The 22734-nt window shown below is 42.6% G+C and overlaps 1 protein-coding gene across 7 annotated transcripts in view; it reads right to left on the bottom strand.

Annotated features, from left to right (window-relative positions):
- Positions 1–22734, bottom strand: part of Dpf3 (double PHD fingers 3) — a 287741-nt gene that overhangs the window by 147001 nt on the left and 118006 nt on the right. For all 7 annotated transcript variants that reach the window (XR_010044920.1, XR_010044919.1, XM_063241223.1 and 4 more), the window contains exon 2: positions 2960–3120. Coding sequence is in view for 5 of the 7 variants with exons in the window: in XM_023566104.2 (XP_023421872.1) it covers positions 2960–3120 (161 nt within the window). In the remaining 2 variants the exon portion in view is untranslated. The remainder of the gene's footprint in view (positions 1–2959; positions 3121–22734) is intronic.

Genomic DNA, 22734 nt, shown 5'->3' with positions numbered 1-22734 from the left:
GAAAGGGTTATTTCACAATGTAAAGAGATCAATTTATCAAGAAGACACAATAATCCTGTTTTATGCACCTCATAAAAGTTTCAAAACATGTGAAACAAAAACTAATAGAATTAAAAAGATAAGCAAATAAATTCATAATTATAAACAAAAATTTCAGTATTCCCTCTCAATAACTCACAGAACAAATAATCATGTAAGGGAATCTGTAAGGATATAAAAGAATGGAATAACCCTATCAACCAAACTGACTTCACTGATATTTATAGCATACTATAACTAAGAACAGAATACCTACTCTTTTCCCAGTGTAAAGAAAACATTTTCCAAGACACAACATATTTTAGGCAATAAAATATGTACTCAAGCAATTTTTTAAAATTTATATCAAAGTATTCTCTGACTACATATGATTGAATTATAAATAATAAATGGACACATCTTTGGAAAATGCCCCAAATTTTTGAAGAATAAGTAATATACTTCTAAACAATTCTTGAATAAAAACAAAATCAAAAAAGGAATTATTTTGCACTGAATAGAAAGGAATGCATAATATCAAAATTTATAAAATGAGGCAAAAGCACTATCTAGGAGAAATTTCTTTACATTAGAAAATGCACGGAGAGGAAAGAAAAAAGTTCTCAAATCTAACCTGAGTTTCCACCTTAAAAAAAAAACAGATTGAATTAAATAAAAAGTAAGTTGAATAATGGAAAAATAAAGATCAAAACAAAAAACTATAAAATAGCGGAAAAATAATTAAGAACATCAATTCTATCAAAAGTTACTTTTTTGAGATCATTAAAATTGATAATCCTAATCAGAATTATCAAATAAAAAATGAAATCCAAAAAGAGTAAATTTGGGCAATTTATGAACAACTTTGTACAACTAACTTTACCAGCTTACATGAAATAAACAAATTCATTGTAAGTCACAATCTAGCAAAGCTTACTCAAGATGACATAGATAACTTGAATAGTCCCATGCCTACTTAAGAATTTAAATCTGTAAATTTAGATACTTCCACAAACAATGTACAAGGCCCAGATGGATAGTAAATACACAAAAACATTTATGGAAGTAATCATACCAATTTTATATAAACTCTTTCAAAAAACTGAGAAAATATTCCCTGACTCATTATATAAAGCCAAGATCACTCTGATATCCAAATCAGACTTGGCGATTACAAGACTAGTATCTCTTTAAATATAGATATTTCCTGGGGGAGGAAGCATACAAATTAAGCCTGACACATTCTATCCTGATATTAGGATAGCAAAGAGGCTATCAGAATCTCCAGGCTGTTTCAAAACATCAGTACTAACTGATACCCCTACTGGCCAAAGATGGAAAAATGTAAGCATCACTCAATAACTCTAGCAATGGATTAAAATACATCAAAAATGTTAAATCTGTAACTTCATGATAGTGCTCAAAATAACTTTATTGATCACCTCTGGAGAATACAAGGGAACCAATTCATTATTTCAAAACTGGTAAACAAAGAGAGAAAAATCGTTTATCCTACCTTTCTGATGTCAATCTTTCATAATAACCAAAATTTTAATGAAGAGATTTTTTTTCTTAAGCCACAGCACTAATAAATAAAGAAATAGGGATGGCCTTAAACTGTTGCCTTTTTTGCAACTCTTAATGAAATAAAGGATCTCAACTATTTTTATATCAAGGCTGCTAATATCAGTAAAACAAATAACTGGATCATATGAGGCTCCTGATGAAAGTACTATTTACCACTTAGGAACTGTTCTCACCAAAAAAACTAAACCTGAATAAGCCTCTAGACCTAATTATCAGTTCACAGGAACAACACCATAGGGATGCAATCAGAGAATCCAGGTTCTGGGAAACCCAACTGTGCAAAAAACCCAGTTTATTCAACAAATACCGTGCAAAGAGGAAAGAGAGAATTAAAGAAAAATTAGGAGATTTAAGAGAATTAAGAAGCGTGTTAACCAGTCACAACGCAGGGATCCTATCTGAATCCTGATTTAATCTGGAGGACAGAAAGTGAATGCTGGCCAAATATTTGATGATATTAAGGTCTCACGTGAGATTTGACGGTGATTGTGGGTTCACTTGGGTTTTTGAAGTCCTTACCATTGAGAGATACATAGCTAAACTTTTATAGGTGAAATAATACATTGTCCTGGATTTGCTTCAAAATAATCTGGATTTAGAGAAGAAAGCAGCAGGTGAGTGTAAATAAAATAAAATTGACCATGTGATTATTGTTGATGCTGGAATACATAGAAATTCATTTTACTATTCTCTCCATTTTCATATGGTGTGAAATTTTTCAAATAAAAAAGCTGTGGGTTTTTTCATATTCTCATATAAAGCCAGAAAACTCCATTTCTATAGTTGCCTTTCTAATCTCCACCAATGAATCGGGAGACTAGAAGATTGGTTTCAAAGGAATAATCATAGTAGTAATATCAACAATAGTATCCGACATTTTAGAGCACATACCATTTGCTAAAATAATGAGTTTTAAATGAATTATTTTCACTTAATCTCAACAAAATCCTACACAGTGAATACTAAAGTTATCCACATTTTACAGATGAGGAACCTGAGGGAGAGCGTTTTGGTGACAAAGTTAATAACCCTCACACTCATTATCTGACCACAAATTTCCAGCTTGTAACCACGACCCAAGGGTAAAAGATGAAGTCTGCTCTCATGTACTCATCTTGCTTTCTTTAGGCTGAATATCTTGAGTTCTTTCACTTCCTGCCTAACAGCTTCACTGGCCCACACCATCCTTGTCGAATTCCTTGGGACACTGGGTGCTGTAAAAGCAGTTGAGTTTCTTGACACACGTGCAGCTTGCCTCAGCCCACCCCATCCAGCTGCAAAGCCAGACAGCAGCTCGGGTCCTCCCTCCAGACTAGGAGCCCCCACGTGCATGATCCAAGGGTATGCAACTCACCTGGGCCGCGATGCCTCTTCTCCATCCAGATGTAGCAGTTATTCTGGGCCACCCCAGTCTGTGAGTCCAGGAAGGGGAGCCGCACGCTGCGTTCTGCACATAGCCGTGAGTTATAACTCCGGCAATGTTCAATGGCTTCCTTGTAAAACTGGTCCCCGAGCCTGCCAGGAGACACAGGGAGAGAGAAAGAGGGAGAGATGTGAGGCCTGCAGAAACCAAAACTCATCCAAAATTATACTGGTGTCTCCCTGCTCTTCTCCCTGGAAAGAATTTGAAGTTTTGAGAACAAAAGCTTTATCAAGAGCCAGAATGCAACCAAGTGCTAGGTCTGTACCAGACTGTCTCTCATCCCACACCCACTAGGTAACTTAGAAATCCCTTTAACCCAGAGCTAAAGACCCCAAGAATTAACCAGCAGTAGATGTGACTATCCCTATTCTGGGAAGCACAAGCTCCAGCTCCACACTGGGAATAGCTCTGGAACTATTTTCTACATGGAATCAACAGGACATCACACATCAAGAGCATCTTTAGCCACATTTTGTTTCCAGTGGTTACACCAAAGAGACTTTGGATAAACCCATACCATCAGAAAAGACACCCAAATTCTCACAGGAATGTAAGATAAACACTCCATAGAACAAAGACTAGAAGGACAGGACATGTCCTATAAAGGAGGAGCTATTTATTGCAGAGAGGAGGTGAAGAGGGACAAGCACCCACCTCCAAAGCCACAAAGTTTAAAAAATTTCGCCAGTGGAAAACAAAGAAAGAAAGAATTTAAAATAACACCGGAACTCAAAATAATTCAACTCCCAGAGCTAAACATACAAATCAAAATCTCTCCAGGTGTGTGGGAGTGATGATCTGATGAAGCACATTCCTGAATCTTTAGTATCCTTGGACACATAATGATGCTACTAACTTAAAGACAGTGTCTTTTGAAAAACTAAAAATAGTACACTGCTATAATTGACCAAGTATAAAACACAAACATAATCAATGAGATAAAATACTGAGCAAACAAAACAAGTCACATAGTGGAAGTGAATAAAGGCCCAAGGACATACAAATGTAATTAATTACATAACCTCTGCCTGGTAAACTTGACCCCAGGAGAACAGTGGAGGCAGGAAGGGGAGGAGACAGGGGCTGTGGGGGCAAAAGAGAAAATCAAGTGGCTCCTTTTGAAGCAACAAGGTAAATGTCCCTTTGTTTTGTTTGGTTCTGTGCAGATTTGAAGAAGCCCAAATCTGGGAAGAAAAGCCTTTACCTTAAAAATAGCATACTTTTTTATTTATTTATTTTTGGTGCCGGGAATGGAACTCACAACTTTGTGCTTGCCAGGCAGGTGTTTATGCTACTGAGCTAAATCCCCAGCCTCATGTATTTTTCTTAACCAAAATATTTAGAGAAATCAAGAAAGAAATGTCAAGAGGATGTTTTCAATTTTTTAAATTGTAGTACAGGTATACATGACAAAATCTACCATCTTAATGATTTCAAGAAAGTCCAATGGTTTCAAAACTATTCACATTGTTATGCAATTTTCACCACCATTCATATCCACAACTCTTCATTTTGCAAAAACAGAAACTCTACCCATTAACCAGTTAACTCCCTCTCCCCATTTTCTCCCAGCACTGACAACCTCCGTTCTACTTTCTGCCTCTGTGATCTTGACTCTTCCAAATAACTTCACATAAGTGAGATCATACAGTATTTGTCTTTTGGAAACTGGCATATTTCACCACTTAGCATATTTTCTTTTCTTTTTTTTTTTTTTTTTTTTTTTTTTTTTGTCTTTTTCCTTTTTATCGGTACCAGGGATCGAACCCACGACTGCCTGCTTGCAAGGCAGGTGCTTATGCCGCTGAGCTAAATCCCCAGCCCCTTTTTTTTTGTCTTTTTCCTTTTTATTGGTACCAGGGATCGAACACACGACTGCCTGCTTGCAAGGCAGGCGCTTATGCCGCTGAGCTAAATCCCCAGCCCCTCACTTAGCATATTTTCAAGGTTCATCCACACTGTAGCATGTGTCAAAATTTTCTGCCTTTTTCAATAAGATTGACTTGATGCCTTTTCTGGTTTGACTATTATCCTCTTTTGAAGTTCTGTAAGGTTTACAATGTTTAGGTTTTATTGGACTTGTTCTCTACTGTTTTGTTCAACTTTATAATACCTAATGAGATGGACAATTCTTCTTAAGGAAGCAAGAGGCATTATGGTAACCGCTGTTGATAACCTTGTACTCTGTTTTTACATCATGTGATATGTCTATCCTTGGTTTCGACTGACAGCTTTGTTTTATCATGTTTGATTTTATTCTCTTACAAAAAAAAGTAATAAGATCTATGGGAGCAATAAAATCCAAAATGTGTAAATTTTGTTGTAATAAAGAGAAGGAAAAAAAAAGTGCCCAAAAGGATACAACAGCAAGTGTGTTTAGATGTGTTAAATAGATGACCATATTAATATTTTTGATTGAATCATTGAACACAACTATTTGCTGTCTCACTATTTGAATGTTCACTTTGTATGCTTTGATCCTGTGACCTGAATCACTGTTTCAAAGATGATAGTGTGTAATCTATTAACTGGTGATATCTTACTGGTTTTTTTTTCTTCTTTTTGTAGTTCTGTATTGTACCCTTACACTGTTTTGTTTTGTTCTGTTTTTTTCTCTTTTTCTTTTTAAATAAAAAAAAATTTCTGCCTTTTTAAGGCTGAGTAATATTCTATCACATATACACATCACATTTTGCTTAATTTTTCATTAATCCATGGGCAGCAAGTTTATTCCACATTTTAGCTCATGGCGTAAGGCTGCTATGAACGTAAGTAAACATGTATCTCTTCAAGCCCCTGCTTCTAATTCTTTTGAGTAGAATTGCCGGATCATGTGGTAGATCTATTTTTAATTTTTTGAACAATTAGTATACTGTGTTTCCCAGTGGCCACAGCACTTTTCATTCCCACTAGCAAAACACAGGGCTTGCAATTCCTGCACAAACCTGCCACCGTTTGTTAGAAAGCACAGTTTTAAACAGACTTTTATATACTCTTTCAAAAATATCAGTGGATCCAATCGTATCAAAGAGTTTTAAACAGATATCTCATGACAAGATAGTAAAACTATAGAATGTCCCAGGCATCATTTAGAAATAAAGATGAGGAAGAGGAAGAGGAAGAAGGAGAAGCGGAAGAAGGAGGAGGAGAAAGAGGAGGAGAAAGAAAGAAAGAAAGAAAACAAAAACTTCCCTTCTTTTTATCTCCAAAGAGGCTCGTACTCACATGGAAGGCATAGCATACACAGAAAGTATCCTGACAGTTACAAAACCAAACTATCATCAAATTATAACGTTGCACAGCTGGAAATAAATTGGGGAGGGGAGACAAAAGCCCATTAAAATGCTATAAAGTGAAATGACACATAAGCTGATGTAAGCAAAGTTGATAACAAGGATCATGAGATTGAACAAAAATGAAGAACTCTTTTCAGCAAAGTGTTCCTCTGTGTTACAACAGCGTGAATGCCTCCTAGAGCAGTGGAGCTCAGTGGAACAGGACTTGTACATGCAGTTGAGCCAAGGCAAGATGCTATGGATTTCCAAGGTCTCTGCATGACACAGTGACCAGCCGCGCCAGCCAGTCCACATTAATGAAAACTGGCAACAAATGATGGGTGAGAGGCTGAACCAGTACCTTGGGTGTGTATCAGGCAAGTGCTGTACCACTAAGCTATGCTCCTATTCCTTTTTTTTTTTTTTTTTTTTTTTTTGTCTTTTTCCTTTTTATCGGTACCGGGGATCGAACTCACAACTGCCTGCTTCCAAGGCCGCTGAGCTAAATCTCCAGCCCCTCCTATTCCTTTTTTAAAACAGCTAAGTTGCTAAGATTGGCCTCAAACTTATAATCCTCCTGCCTCAGCTTCCCAAGAAACAGATCAGAGGTATGAGCCACTGTCCCTGGCTCCCATGATCACTAAAAAAGATGTTAGCTATTCCAGCATTGGAATTCTGAAAGAAAGAAAGAAAGAAAGAAAGAAAGAAAGAAAGAAAGAAAGAAAGAAAAAGAGCCTATAAAATTAGATTCTCACGCTCAAAAAATTAAAAGAAGAAAAAGAAAAAAAAAAGGAAAATTGTCCACAAAGACTCATCTACCAGAGAAAACAGAATTTCCATTTTCCAGATAAACTTCAAACTGAGCTTTTCCTGATATGCTAGTAACTCGCTTCCAACAGCTTTAGCCAGATGAGAAGACCAAGAAAGTACATGTGCTGAAAACAAAAAGTGAAGTTGGCAAACATCTGTATCCTACACCAAACAAAACCAGAAAGTCCAAAAAGCAGCACACCAAGTGAAAAATTAATCTCATCCTAAACACCTTCCATTTTCATAACATGCTACGCTACTAGTAACAGGTGTGCTGGGGGAAACGCATGTTTTTAAAATGTAATCGTTTGTGTGAATGACACCTCTTTTAGGTAAGTAGAAAAAACTGTGCAGACAAGAACGGCCGTCTTAAAAGACTGAAGCTGCCCAAAGGTGACATCAAACACTGTCCTCTGCAGGGAAGTCACTTTCAAACGCACCACATATTGGCAGAGATTTGGAAACAAAAGTTAAAGGCCTTCTTCAAAATACAGGAAGAGAAGAAGAGACTTCAACCACCTTGATAAATTCAAGGAGCACTTCTCCAAAGTTAATTAGCCAACATCTTCACAGGGCTGGCTGCACTCTCTAGGAGAAAATCAATGGTCAGGTCTCCTGAACCCATGAAAGCAATTTAAACAGGAGAAAGGACAAATGTCCTTCCCACTATGGCATTTCTTTTTTTTTTTTTTTTCCAAATCCCACAAGAATAGGATCCCATGGGTGACATTTGCATTAAAGTTGCAAGGGGCAGAGGGAGCCAGGCACAGGCTGGCAGTTAATGACTCATTTTGTGGAGCTGTGACCAGATGCCCCGGGCTGGGTCAGGTGTGGACTAGCACTAGCCTCAGCTGTTACTTGTCTACACCAAACCGAGGGGGCTGGATTCCCAGGGGATGATCTAGTCTCAGGCTTGAGGAAGCTGGCACAAGGCAGGGTAGAACGATGTCCTCAACAACTGACTCGGGGCTACCCAAGGTGGCAATCAGAAATGGGGACAGCAAGGGGAACAAATTGCTGGACTGTGCATGGCCTGTGGTTGGAGCAGCCCTGGCTGCTTGGTTCTATGGGCTTTGCAGACAATACGGGTCCCCTGTGGCCCATCTAGAGCAAGGGAGCCATCCCAGATCTGAGAGCTCCATGTCCCTAGGAGAGCCTTCCAGTCACTCTTCTGGGTGTATTTATAAGGAGATGGATTCCAGGAGACCAAAGATAACACAGAGTGGGAAAAATGAGACTTTCCCAAAAAGATTACCAATTAGCCTACGATGGTGATTTTTAGAAACTTACATGCCCCATCCAGGACTCTCTGTTCCTCTTCCCCCATCCTCCAGCTCTCAAAACGTCTCCTGTTCACTCAACTCCCATGTCTGCGACCCCTGGATGACACTTGTATCCACTTCTGCAACCATATATTTGAGTTCCTTCCTACATGTCATTATGGTTCTGCATTCAGACCCAATGTCAGGTCCAGGCCATACTTCAAATATCCATCCAAAAGCAAACTTTTCATCTTCCATCAGAGGCCTGGCCTCTTCCTGACCCTCCATGCTTCTAGGGTTGAGGTAAGACACCTAGAGAGATAGCTGCTCCCCAATCTTCCCAGCAAGTCACCCACAACCCCTCCTTCACCTTCACCCCATCTGAGACTAAGTTCTTCTATTTCTCAGGAAGTAGCTCTTCTCTCTCCAATTCCACCACATGGCCACAGTCCCCTTTTGCTGGAAATACAAGACCTTGGTCTGCTATTTGTGCACATAAACAGAGATAACCAAAAAGAAGCCCTGGCTGCCATAGGATTTTTGCTCCTTCCTTCCCCAAATGACGCTCCTTCTCTGTGGTCATCTGGTTTTCCTGCTGTCTCTCTAGGCTGCCCTCACTTCCACAGTCAACCACCAGTACACATCAAAGCTCATCCGCACAGTGTGCTAACTTCCTGCTATTTGCATTTAAACATGTTTAACTCTAAATGCAGCATGGAAGGCTGGATCTCTCATGTTGTTGTTTTTTATAATAACTGGCAAGCTGGACTGATATTTGGCAAGATGTGGGAATCTTCTTATTTTCATTAAAATTGGACTGTTCCTAAAGTGGATTTTGAAAGCAAATCAAGTTTAGTGTTTGTTGTAGAATGAATTGTGTTGATCCACACACAAAACATTTATGTATTGGAACCCTGACCCCAGGGTAATAGTATTTGGGGATGAGCATCACATAAGAAAAGATGTAACTTCTCTCTCTCTCTCTCTCTCTCTCTCTCTCTCTCTCTCTCTCTCCCCCACCCATTCCTTTTCCCTTTCACAACCTGATGAGGACACAGCAATAATATAACTCTATACAAAGCTAGGAAAAGAGCCCTCACCAGGAGCTAGACTATGCTAACACTCTGATCTTGGGACTTCTCAGCTCCAAGAACTGTGAGAAATCAGTGTTGTTTAGTCTCCCAGTCTATGGAGTTTTGTTGCAGCAGCATCCACAGTTGATCAATAATGTTTCTGGACAAGGAAGGTAGGTGAGAGAGATTCCAATCCCTTGCCTACCATATCTTATTTTCTTCCAACAAAGAAACAGTGATAATGCTATTAATACGTCAATTCCATTCTTATCAGTGGTTAATATATGTCTTCCCTTCTAGACCAAAACCCCATGAGGCAGAGAACATATCTGCATGGTCACAGCAAATAGCCACTCAGGCCAGGCACTAAACAATTCTCAAGGCACTATGCATGTTGACTTCGATGTGAGCAGCACTGTCTGAGTGGTGTAGCCCTGCGTACCTGGGCTTCTCACTGAGCAGAGCCCAGCACATAGTAGGTACCCAATAAGTTTTTGTTGTATTACACTTGACAACCGCTCCTATCCTGCTTGGCTCAGGTAGGCGTCTGAACAAGAGCCATGAAGCACATACTGCAGGCGTGTGCACAATCCTCAGACAATGTGGTTCATGTAGGTAGGTGATTAGACTGCATGGCTGTCTGCTTGCAACTTTAGGGAAAAACATGAGAGAATCTGTGCCATCTTTCTTGTTTAATCCTCATCACCCAGCGCCTAGGCTATCGCATCCATCTCCTGGCTGCAATCACTATTGCTCTCCTCTTATCTTTCCTGGCAAAAAAAAATCTCCCTCAAATCCAGGTTTTAGCCTTTTACTCTTCAGTGTAGAATTAGAGATGGCTCCCAAAGATGCCTCGGTTCCTCTGCTGGGATGCTAGTGTTCTCAGACAGCCTACATAAATGAGGTAGAGCCAACATACTGAGGTACTGGGCTTCAGGCAGATCTGTGTCCAGGCCACTTGCTGACTACACAATCTAAAGCAAAGTAGTTAACTTCCCTGCACCTAGATTCTACCCACTGCCATACAGGTTAGTACATAACCCCTATTGCAGCTCTGTGGGAGGATTTAATGAGCTAGAACCTCTGGCACACAGATGTAAATGCCTAAACAATAGCTATTCCTTTTCCTCCTTTCTCCAAAGAGCAGTATTTTCTGTTCTTCACACACACACACACACACACACACACACACACACACACACACCATAATACACTCACTACAGTGGAGATAAGGAGGCTGTCAGAAGCCCACCCACATCTCTGTCTAAAGATGGGAAGCAGCCAGGTAGCAAAGTCTGGACCTCAGGCATCAAAGAACAGAGGGACTGGCAGGTGGTGCCAGTAGGGTCCTGAAGCCTACCCTAAGTGCAGAGCCTGCACCTGGCTCCTTTGCTGGTCATGCCAAAGCCCAGTACAAGGATGGGGATGGTGCTCAGTGGTAGAGCCCTTGCCCAGCATGTGCTAGGCCTTAGGCTCCATACCAGCACACACACACACAGAACCAGCTATTTTGGGTTGAATGCTGAGCAAACAAATGAATGACCAGATCAATCAATCTTCATTAGATTTCTCTACATATATGAAGACTATCCACCCTAAGATAGATGTAGCACTCACACTCGTAATCCTAGCATTGGACCATGAATCAATCACAAATTCTAGAAGCTTGCTGCCATGACTGCATGGGGGTTTGGAGGGACATTCAGACTCAAACAATAACAGTCTGACTAATCTTAACTTTTTCAAGGCTGACTAAAGTCTTGCCTCTTCTAGGAAGCCTTCCAGGTTATTCTTGCCAAAAGTATAGTACTCACTCTCTGCCTTTTGTGAACTACCTAATCATCTTGTGTAAGTTTTGCCAGTCTCTGCTACCCTCCTTGTCTCTCTCCACTCAGTTTTGAAGACAGGGACTCAGAGTTATAAAGTACCTACTCCCCACCCATGCACAGTGCTGAGAATGTAAAAGCATGTGACAGACATGACTTGCCTGATTGAAAGTCATGCTGTCCCTAGCAAACAAATGGATACATCACCACTTGGAGACACTTGGGACACTTTCTCCATAGAAGCATGGGATATACCTAAAGGGATCTGGCTGTTTCTCCAGAGCACAGGAGGGCATGTGTGAATCCAGATGCCTTACAAAATCACATCGTACTGAATTTCCCCATTTCTTTAAAAGGTCATTGCAGCTCTCAAGATTTTCACTTTTCCATCTATATAATTCATAGTACCCTACAAGATGCCACAGAATTACCATCCCCTTTCTCTGAGCCTTACAAAAAGATTACTGAATACTGTGCTGACATCAAATCTATTCCAAAATTAGCTTCTCTTCTGACACAATAAAAACCCCTTTCATGCTTGTCAAGCATGCCATTAGCCCATACTCCAAAAGTTAGAAAGTTCTAGGTAGTGACTCTCAAAGTTAGGTTTGTGAAAGAAATCATAGTGGGTGGGTAGCTGATAGATTCCAATTTTTGAGGTTTGAGATGAAATGCAAACATCTCAGATCCCCAATGATCCTGAGAAAGAAGACACTCCCTGCTTGGCAACACAAAAACATGAGCAAGAGGCCTTGTCGTGCTCCTGGCCGCCATGTTTTAATGGCAAAGCTGGAAAGCCCAGTTAACTCACTTCAACTCAGCTGGGGTTTGTTGGTGGTGGTGACAGAAAATTCTTTCAAGTAACTAGCATGGATGATACTGGCAGCACTAACCCAGAGTGACTAATTTTCCAGAAATCCTCATCCTAACAAAACATCCAAGAAGCCTGGTCAAGGCACATGTATGGAGAAAACCCTGACATTCTTATTGTACTCACTCTGTCCATGGCTCTGCCCATCAATAACATCCCAGGAAGGGCACATTGCATACAAGAGTATCCTCGTGAAAGCCATATCTAAATATCTGAACCCTAAAACTCCCATCATGACTTAAATGGTACTCAGTCTGATGTTCAGGCCCACTAGACCCAATAAATCCCTTTTCCAGCACTTAACTCTGTTGAAGACTTTTCAGGGACTTATTATGCAAAGCTGCCTAAGCAAGACGGAATTTATATTGAACCTGGCCATGATTTCTGAGCTGCCACTGGGTGTTCTGATGACATACGTATCTCAGGGTTGAAGTCAAGGGGCTGCCAAGGACAATAAATGGGAGGCAGGAGAAAAAGCAATGTGATTCCTTCCAGTAAATAATGAGCAGAGGGGTCAGGAAAGAGGGATGCTCCAGGGAGAAAGGAGCCTGCAGCTTCTCTTAGATCCAAGGTTTGCCTTTCAAATGGTGTACAGACGTGACAAAATAAATGTCTCCTCTGGTGGCTAAGGAATGTATAGAATGCAACCCACTTTCAAAAATGAAAAAAACAAAAACAAAAAAAGCCTGTTTTATCTAGGGTGCATGAGACCTAGAAAGAAAACACATACCTATCACAAAAACTTCATTGATTGAGAAAATATTTTTAGTTTCCCTGGTTCATAGACTGAGTTCTTTTTGAAACCCCAGCTATGAGCACAGCATCCTGATATTATCCCCTGGGCATGATTACTGCTGAAGTAGACTGTGGAGGAGAGACTATTCTTAGACAAACAGACCCTCAGTCCCATTTTTGCTCCTGGAATACATGGGCCCCCGTGCCACCCTACCCAGCAAAGAAAATACTGGTCTGACATTTAACACAACCACAAAGAACATGTTCTATAGTCAATTCTCTATACAGCTGCCCAAGTGATCTTCTTAAAATACAGATCAGACCATAACAGTCTCTCCTCCTTAAGTCTCTCCAATCTCTTACTATACTAAGGATAAAATCCAAACTCCTTCCCATAGCTACAGATCCCCGGGCCAGTGGTGGTGAATCTATGGCTCGCATGCAGCAGCCGGCTATTCGTATAACTGAATTCTCTAAAAGGTTCACCATCACCGCCCTAGACTATCATCCTGCAGTGCTCACTTTTTTTTTTCCTCTGTCCTCTACCTCCCTGGTCCACTGGGATCCATCCTCACTGCATTTCTTTCTGTCGCTCTTACATCCAAGGTGATCTCATCTCAAGACTTTGTATACTCCACTCCTCTACCTGGGGCACGCTTCTCCCAGATCTTCTGGTTGTTCTCCCCAGAGGAATCTTCTGTGACTTACCTTATCTAGAGTAGCGCATCCCACCCCAGAACTCCCCTGTCTCTTGCTAGTTCATCTTTTCATAATTTTCTTACCAAATTTGTTTCTCTTGACTTGTTGATTATCTCTAAACAACTTTATTATAAATTCCATGAGAACAGACTCCTTGTCTCACCAGATCCCTGGTACACAGCATAGAATTGGGCACGTAGAAATATTTGATATCACTGAACAAATAAGGGAAAGATGGAGATAGACCAGTGTAGATCCATTTTTATTCTCCTTCAAGGACATCTCTCCAAATTAACATCTTCTGCAGGTTCTTTCCCAGAGAGCAGATCCATATCCTCTTCCAAAGTCTCAAGCCCGTAGGTGGTACCAGAGACGGCAGCAGCTGGGGGTAGTGCCAAAGTTGTTTGACAGGAAATCAATGGGAACTTGAAGGTCATCTGGAGGGCACTGTCTCCCCACCAGCCACCTGCTGGGATGAGTTCCGTGGTCTCGACCTCACTTGGAGGCCTCTGCCCTCCTGTCAGAGCTAGTTAAGCAAATACCCCAAACACCCAGTGATTTCCAGGCTGCCCTTCTAAGGGACATCCTGCCAAACAAAGAAGCACAGTGTCTCATTTAGCATGTCACCAAGTTGAGCATCAAGCCAGCATTTCTTGGTAGGCTCATAAGAAAACTGTCTCCAGTAAGCCATTTTTTGAGATATATACTTGTAAATTCCCAGAACCATCGGGAAGCTTTTCCTAAGGTCCAATTCTTACACATGCCTTTTCCTGCCATTATCTCCTTTCCTAATACTTCTACCTTATCAAGAGTTGCTTAATATACAGGTAAGGAGCAAAGCATTCAGCCCAATCCAAAAGCTGAAAATTAGTCTGGTATAAAAATAAGGAAGAAAGGCGGAGAAGCAGCTCAGTGGTAGAGCACTTGCCTAACATGCCATGCATGAAAGTCTGGATCCAGTCCCTAGTACCACTATACATATATGTAAAGAGACATCCCTCACATAATTTTAGAAGGATGACAAGATGGTGATGATGATAATAGTGGCATTGTGTGCCAGGCACTGTTCTAAGTATTTTACATGTGTTATCTCATTTTATCCCCATACAACCCTATACCATTATCCCCCTTCCACTCTACCCACCATTATACAGATTGGCAAGTTGAGGCACACAGTTTTAACTGATTTTCCCAAGGACATATATGGCACTGTTAAGGTTACCTCCAGGCAAAAGAATTAGAATAATCTGAACAACTCATCTTTTCTTGGAGGTTCAAAGTTTCTCTCTAAAGCATCACTGATTTGCTGAAGAATCTTAGTTATTTGTCTTCTATGTGCCTCTGCTTCCCACATGGCCAAATAGCCCAGAGATAAACTTTCATATCACAGAGCCACTTCTCAGACACTAAAGAAGAAATCTGACAATGAGATTTTCTAAAAAGATAGCATCAGAGAAATTCAAAATGTATTTAGAATACAAAATGCAGTTTTAAAACCAAATCCATGCCAAGTGCAAGCAAGGGCACTGGATTCCAAGGGGTCCTGTGGTTTGAATGTCTGTCTCTTCAACTCTGCCAACCCACTGGACATTACTGAAGCATCAGGCTGAAGCACCTCAGAATGTTACAGACTGTCTAATCTGATGCATGGTTTGTAATGCAAAATAAACTAATTGCTAAAGGTGACACTATTTCCTCCAACTACACAGGGACAGAGCTAAGACTCAATTCTCTGCTGAAATTCCTCATTCAAGGATTTCTTCATGACTTGTAGAAGGTGTCTGTGAACTACAGTCTCTGAGCCAAAATCTAACCCATCACAAATTTGTGTAAATAAAGCTTTATTGGAAGATAGCCTTGGCTGCCTACGTCTGCTTTTATGCTATAATTGCCAGAACAGAGTACAATGGTCTCCTTAGGTATACTTCCACTTTCCACAGTCAGCAATAGTCCAAGCACATTAATGAAAATTCTAAAAATAAACAATTCATAAGTTTAAAATTTCACACCATTCTGAGTAGCATACTAAAATCTTACACTATCCTACTGTATCTGGCAAAGGCCATGAATTACCCCGTTGTCAGAAGAATCTACTGTTTATGCCACCAGCTCATAGTTTAGTAGCCATCAGATTCATAGTGTCACTTAGTAGCAATCTCAGTTATCAAATCAACCATCACAGTATCAGACATTATTACAACGATTCTATTTTATTAGTAGAAATTGTTGTTAATCTCTTATTATGTCTAATTTATACATTAAACTTTATCATAGGCAGTTATATACAGGGAAAAATATAGTATATCTAGGGTCTAATAATAGCCTCAGTTGCAGGCAACCACTGAGAGTTGTGGATATAACCCCAGGGAAAACAGGGTGGGAGGGGGGACTACTGTTGTTCCAGCAGAGATCACGTGACCTGCAAAATCCAAAATATTTACCATCTGAACCTTTACAGAAAAAGTTTGCCAGGCCCTGGTTGAAAGCCTAAGTCTTGAATAATGAAAATACATCAACTTTGGAATAAAAATAATGGAAGACATAGAAGTCACATAGCTTAAGCAGATAGTTTTACAATTATCTCGGCTTCCTACAACTTAATAAAAACCCACAAATACAGCTAATAATGAAGAAAACAAGCACTAGCTCACCCTACCTATTTAATAATTATTGTTAACTACAGCAAGCAAAACTCATCACTGAAAATTAATTTTTTCTCAGCTCCCTGGAAAGCCTTTGCATTTAGAAAATGCTGCTGGCCAGTGAGCAACAAGATGCTTCCCACAGCTGCACAGCCCTCATTTGGTCCTGTTGAGCTAAGGGCTATTGCTGCGGCAATCAGAGAATGCAGAGCTTGTGCCCTCCCTGGGGTGTCCCCCAAGAGCTGATGGCCTCTGTCAAAGAGGTGCAGAAACACTCCTGGTCCCCTGCATTCCAAATAGTCTGGGGAAGAGCCAGCATACAAGGGGCTCCTATGTAGGCTCCCTCTCCCTCCCGCACCCACCCACCTTGCCTAACCATTCCTTCCTTTCCAGAAAGGGTCAGGTCATGTGCAGGGCTCACAGGAGTATCCAGCCCTGGTGCTGCTTTCTAACATCCCACGGAGAGGGGTTTGTGCCTTTTGGACTGTGGTGGGTCCCAGGCTGAATTCAGAACTTGGTCACCCTGGGTCTTCAGTAAGTCTATCAGCCTCTCCAGGCCCCAGGCCCCAAGCCCTTGTCCATCTAGTGGAGAAAATTATCCTTCCGAATTCCAAATGGTGCAAATAGGTGTGAAGCCAAATTAAGGGGCAAGGTAGATCAGCCAGGTAGTACCCAGGGGCCTGTCTCTGGGTCGTACCGACCCATCCCCTGGTACATACAAAACTGAAGAACCTGCTATCTTTCATCATTTGAGGCAGAGAACTTTGATGAATGGGACTCCATTTGCATGGAATAGCCCTAGTTTCTATCAAGGTTCCAGTATAATTATCATTACACTTTTCTCTCAAAAGTGCCCTTGCTTGACTGATAAATGATAAGGTACTCTCTAGGTAGGCTGTCTGAGTCAGAGTAAGATGGTACATACACACACACACACACACACACACACACACACACACACACACCTGAAGTGTGTGTGATGGCAGTAAGGGGGCTTTCTTTTAAAGAAAACAGGTCCAGGTTGGTCAAGAACCAGCGTACAAGTTCAGGGCCAAAACTGAATTATTCAGGATAAAATAGGAGAGGCTATTTATGAGGACCCTGCTTCTCACTAAGCCCCACACTTAGCCATTGTCTCTTCTTAAAGTTGGTAAACAAGTATTTAGAGACTATCAGCCGAAAGTATGGGCTCACCGGCTCTGTAAAAGGAGAAAGGTTTGGTCTATAAGGAAAGAATATGTGCCAACAGGTAGATACGTACCTGCCCCCCTGTGCTAACCATCCTCTCCAGCCCCCTTCCCAGCACCTGCCCCTCACTGACACACACCCACTAAGTGTTCGTACCAGGCATCAGGACCAGGCAGAGGCTTCCTATTCATAGCAAACTTCTCCCCATGAAGGTTGCATGTCTACCACCAATCCTGCTGGACCACAGGGACACAAGAGGGCCCTGCTGTGTTCGGGACCTTGGTCATTGAGAAGGGCTGGAGGCAAATAAAAAGAAAGCTCCAGAAGAGTGAATAGGATAGGAAGCTTAACAGGAGAGGGACAGGCAGAGCAGATGTTTGAGGAAGAAGCAACAAAGGGAGGAGGAGGCTGGGGACAGTAGTCAATATCAGTGGAGGGAGAGCGGCTGCCAGCACATGCCCCACAGCCATCAATATCTCTTCCGAAGACAGGTTATCTGGGGAATTTATGCTCTCTAATAATTACCTTGCACAGGGTTCCACTTATCTTGCCTGAAGAATCTGCCAGTTGCCAGACACCCGGGGTTCTAGTTAATTTCATCAGCACGGCCTCCACCTCTGCCTCCCCTCTGCCCACAGCTCGCCTGGTCCTTTTGCCCTTGGCTGCCCCTGACTTCTAACCTCCCCCTTCTTCCCTTCTGATCTGCCTTTGCGTCTCTGCCATAGGGGCACAGTAAGAATAGAAGGATCTCAGAACTTGTGGGTTTAAGGGCTCCCTCCATAGGTGCTGCAAACAAGTTGGAGTTGTCCCTTACAGGTAAACTTGAGAAATAAGTCCCCTCCCAAAGCTGGGGCCAGACCTGTGCCAATAAAGACTATTTCAAAGGTAGGATGGGAAGGACAGAAGCAATGCTCTGGTACAGGCAAGATTTTTGTTTGTTTGTTTTTATTTTGTTTCTTCACCTGTCAAATGCCATGAGATCCCACTGGTATTTATTTTCTTGTCTTCTTAACCCTCCCCCAAAGTCTTCCAATTCTCACTCCAACGCTCTGTGATATCCCTACTTCTTCAAGAAGTATCACATGCTGCCTTGGGCTGCTGGCCGCTCTTTAAATGCATGTCTCAGACTCAGCTGTGTGCAGCTTGGGAGAAGAATCCTCATTCACATCTCTCTGAATCAGGGACGCAACCTCCACCGAGCCTTAGCCACAATGACAACACACAGGCCACCTGCACTGGGTGCTGGGCTTTGTCTTACATGGTTAGGAAGGGCACTCATGTCACCTTTATAAAAATTCTGGGAGAGTACCACTCCAATCCCTTCCACTCAAATGATGATACTGAGTCCGGAAAGCAGAAGACACAGGCCAACTTCACTCAGTTCATAGCCAGGTCAGGATTTGGACTAGTTGGTCTCATTTCAGATTCTGGGCTTTTAATCACTCCACACCATGCTACCTCTATAGGTCATTTGGTAGACTGGAACATTTTATACTGTATCTAGCTATTTAATAAATAAATAATAAATAAATCCTTTTCTGTAATAATAGCTTTTATTAAAGTACTAGTAAGTTGACAACCACCGGAGTTTTCCACTAAGGAATTGCATTCACCCTAGAGGAAAAAGCCATCTTCAGCTCCGTGCTGCATCCCCATAGCACCCCTCTATCCCACGGACGCCAGCCTCCTCCTTTGTGCTCTCCTAACCTGTGCACCTGCATCTCCCTTGAGCAGGTGCACTTTTCTCACATCTTTACAGGACTGGCCGTGTCTACATCCTAAAGCTCTCTCACTCCTGCCTCCTCCAAGACGCCGTCCCTGCATTCCTGACCTGTGTCACCCATTCTTTTCCTATCACTCTGGTTAACTGTCTTTTAGCTCTGTGTTAACTATCAAAAACTGTCTTGGGCTAGGGATGTGACTCAGTGGCACGGGGCTTGCCAAGTATACCTGAGACCCTAGGTTGATCCTCAGCACTTAAAAAAATTATTTCATTTGAATGTTTATTTATGACTTGTCCTTTTCTATAAATACAGAAAGACGCCCCTGTCCCATAGTGGGCCCTTGATAAAAACTAGTTGGGTAAATGAATTGCTTGATGTCCCTTCCACAATTTACACTGGCTACTGACTGGGACAGTTCTCCTGTGTAAGCCCCACTATCTTCTCTTTACTTATTTCCTAAGCTCTACAGCATCCTGGGCACCTTGCTGAGTACTTTAGGATTCCACTGTACCTCACCATGAGGTACAGAATATTGTCTTTGTTTCCTATTTGACAGATAAGGAAATTGGATCTCCAAGAGGTACACATCTTGCCCAAAAGCATCCAGAAATAGGGCAAGACCTCACCCTGCTCTGTCGCCTCCACAAGCCCATAATATTAATCATTTAGCCTCTCTGTCTCTGATAGGGCCCTCTAAGTAACACCCCTCTGTTCTCCCATGTATTCCTAAAATGTCCCCTGACCCAGTTCTCCTCTCCAGCTCCATCACGTCTTCCCCTGCCTCTCTGCACTGACTCTCCCCGCTATGCACCTCAGGATTCTCTTCCACCATTCTTCTCCTTGCTTGGGGCCACACCAGTCTACCTACAGGATCAGCCACTTGTGCCCTTCCCTGTGTTCCTGGAGGCCTGGGACAATGGCAGGCACCAGCAGCAGATGAGAGAGGAGGAAGAGAGAGGTGGGACACTCATCCCCATGCAGCCCTTGTTGGGTCACTGTGGCTCCTGTCGCAGCCCTCTCCATACAGCTGTTTCTGCAGTCCCACTGACCTTTCTGCAGACTTTGACTTAGGTGTCAGGCTCGGCACTATTGTCCCCTCTGCTTACTTCAATTGAATCTGCTGCTTTATACTGGAATTCTGACCAAATAATGTCACCTGGCCTCTCTCCTACCTCCTATCCCCCCACTACTGCCATTGCCCCTTCCCTTCCCACTGTCCACTGCCCACTAAAGCCCCCTTTGTCACTACCTGGGGTTGATACTGCCTTCTAAGACCTATAAATATATGTTGATTCGCTGGCTCGAATGTTTGCCCTGACAGCCTCTGCTCTTACCTGGGCTCTCTAGCCCCTTACTTAAGACATCAGTGCCCCACAGGAGCCCTGCAAGGACCACACCAACCTGTCTGCCCAAGAGGAAAATGAAAGCAGAGTTAGTGGGTTTGACACAGGGCCCTCTACGCTGGAATTCAGCTCTTCCTGTAAAGAGTGCTGGGGAATCCACAGGTGGTATACTGGCAGCTCAAACCATGCAATTACTATACTTCAGTATTCACAGTGCTATTTATGAAGCAATTACTATGTGGCAGGTTCATCCTGGGCTTCCATTTGATACATTCTCTCAGATATTAACAGATGAGGAAACTGAGGCTCAGATAGGTAAAAAGACTTTAACCAAAGCCACAAAGCAACTGAGTGGTAAAATTGGGATTAGAACACAGGCCATCCAAAGCAACAGACCCCATTTCTCACCAGTGTACCTGGCCTTGTAGCCAGTTCCTTCATGCTGTGGGTATACTGCAGACTCGAACCTACCCAGGAAGACAGCTCAGAGATGCTGCCACCTATGACCCAGAAGGCAAGTTGAATGTCATCAAGTTTAGGCTAAAGAAGTGACTAGAGAGTCACAAGATCCATGGGTCATGCCATTGTCTGGGTACAGCAAGTGCTGACCAGGTAGGGTGCCACATTGCCTCCCAGCCCAGCCAGTCAAGGGCGCAAGCTCATTCTTGGGCACAACTAACATTTCAACAAAACCTGTCTGTAAGCAGGGACCCCTCCACATCATGCCCAGGACAATCACAAGGAAACTCTGAAGGGAGGTGAAGGTCTGGGTGTCATCAAAACGGAGGAGGCTTCCTGAACTGGGACTGGAAGCCTGCTCCACTTCCCCAAACCCTCAGCACAGCCACAGTTATCTTCTCAGTTAGCACTGCCACAGAACCAAAGGCTTGTGTTTTTGCTTTTTTAGATAGCAGTGGCAAAAACAAGACGTGTCTGGTGTTGGGAGTGATCCTCGGAGGCACTTGTGAACATGTATACACACACATACATGCACAATACACCCCACAGCACTGCCACCGCATGGTCCAGCATAGCCCATTGTTGGGCCCTAACTCACCTAGTCTCCTGGAAAAGCAGCTCCGCACAGCCTCCTGACCCTGGCCTACTTGACTGCTGGCTGGCACTCGTACACCAGGGTGACCAAGCACTCCTAGAACAGCGGCAACAATGCCTGCTCCTACAAACCATTCCCTTCAGCCAGTGTGACCCTGTCTGCTGCAGAGGCCACTTCTCGTGACCCTGTGTGAGATGGAGCTCTAAACCTCCATTTTTGCAACCCCTCCAAATCTTAGCTCACCAATGAGTCTTCCATAGTTGAACAGCTCCCAAGGCATCGTATAGATGGCAGGGGGTGAGAGGAGGGGACGGAATACAAACAATACTACTGAAATCCAGAAGTCGTTGTCAGCTCAACATCTTTGTGCTTCTAGAATACGAACACTTGCACTCCAATCACAACACTTCCCTTACCTTTAAATACCAAAAATGTAATCTTTTCCCCACCCCAAATATGGAACATGATTAGATCCAATTAATTTATAGCGAAACCAAGAACAAAAGAAGGAAAAATCAATAGAATTGCCCTACTCTGACCACTGCTGCAAATGAAGTCATAACTTGAGGGTGATTTCACGAGGAAGAAAAGCAAAAGTGTCACACAGCAGCCGGGAGGCAATTTAATAAGACAGCGTCGTCCCATATGGACTGGCTGGGTGAAGAAGATCACTAAAGCTGACAAGACACTCCTGGGGACAGAGGGACACAGGGAGGGAAGAGACGGCCGAGGTCACTTGCTTTCTATTCATCATACAGCGTGAGGCTCATCGGTGGTAAATTCTCATCTCCCTCGCAAGAGCAGGACATAAAGGGAAGCGAAGCTGCCAGTGTGTTAAGGACACTGGTGATTTCCAGGCAGGCAAAGGCCATATGGGCTCCCCCTGCAGCTTCACACTAATTTTATCTCCATCCTCACACTCTCCCCCATCTCTCTTCCAAATTCAGAGAGGAAGAAAGGGAATTAATAGGCCTGCACCCAACATTTGTCCTAGATCACCAGCTAGCTGGGCCTTGAGAGCATCCAAGGCGGGGTAAGAGAAGCCCCGGGGGAAAGGGGCATGGTGAGCGATCATCACCCCCACCCTTCACTCTTAATGCATGGAGGAGGCTGACAGACTCAACACAACTGAGTTGGACCAGCCCATGAGTCCAGATGTGACCCGAGTAAGACAGCCATCTCTCACACTGCAGATGTGAGTTCC

The sequence above is a fragment of the Cavia porcellus genome, unplaced genomic scaffold (genome assembly GCF_034190915.1).
Source record: "Cavia porcellus strain 051 isolate PalLab524CR breed Dunkin Hartley unplaced genomic scaffold, mCavPor4.1 scaffold_31, whole genome shotgun sequence".
NCBI classification, from domain to species: Eukaryota; Metazoa; Chordata; class Mammalia; order Rodentia; family Caviidae; genus Cavia; species Cavia porcellus.
The sequence above is the reverse complement of the archived record's forward strand: the minus strand, read 5'-3'. Positions and strand labels throughout refer to the sequence as shown.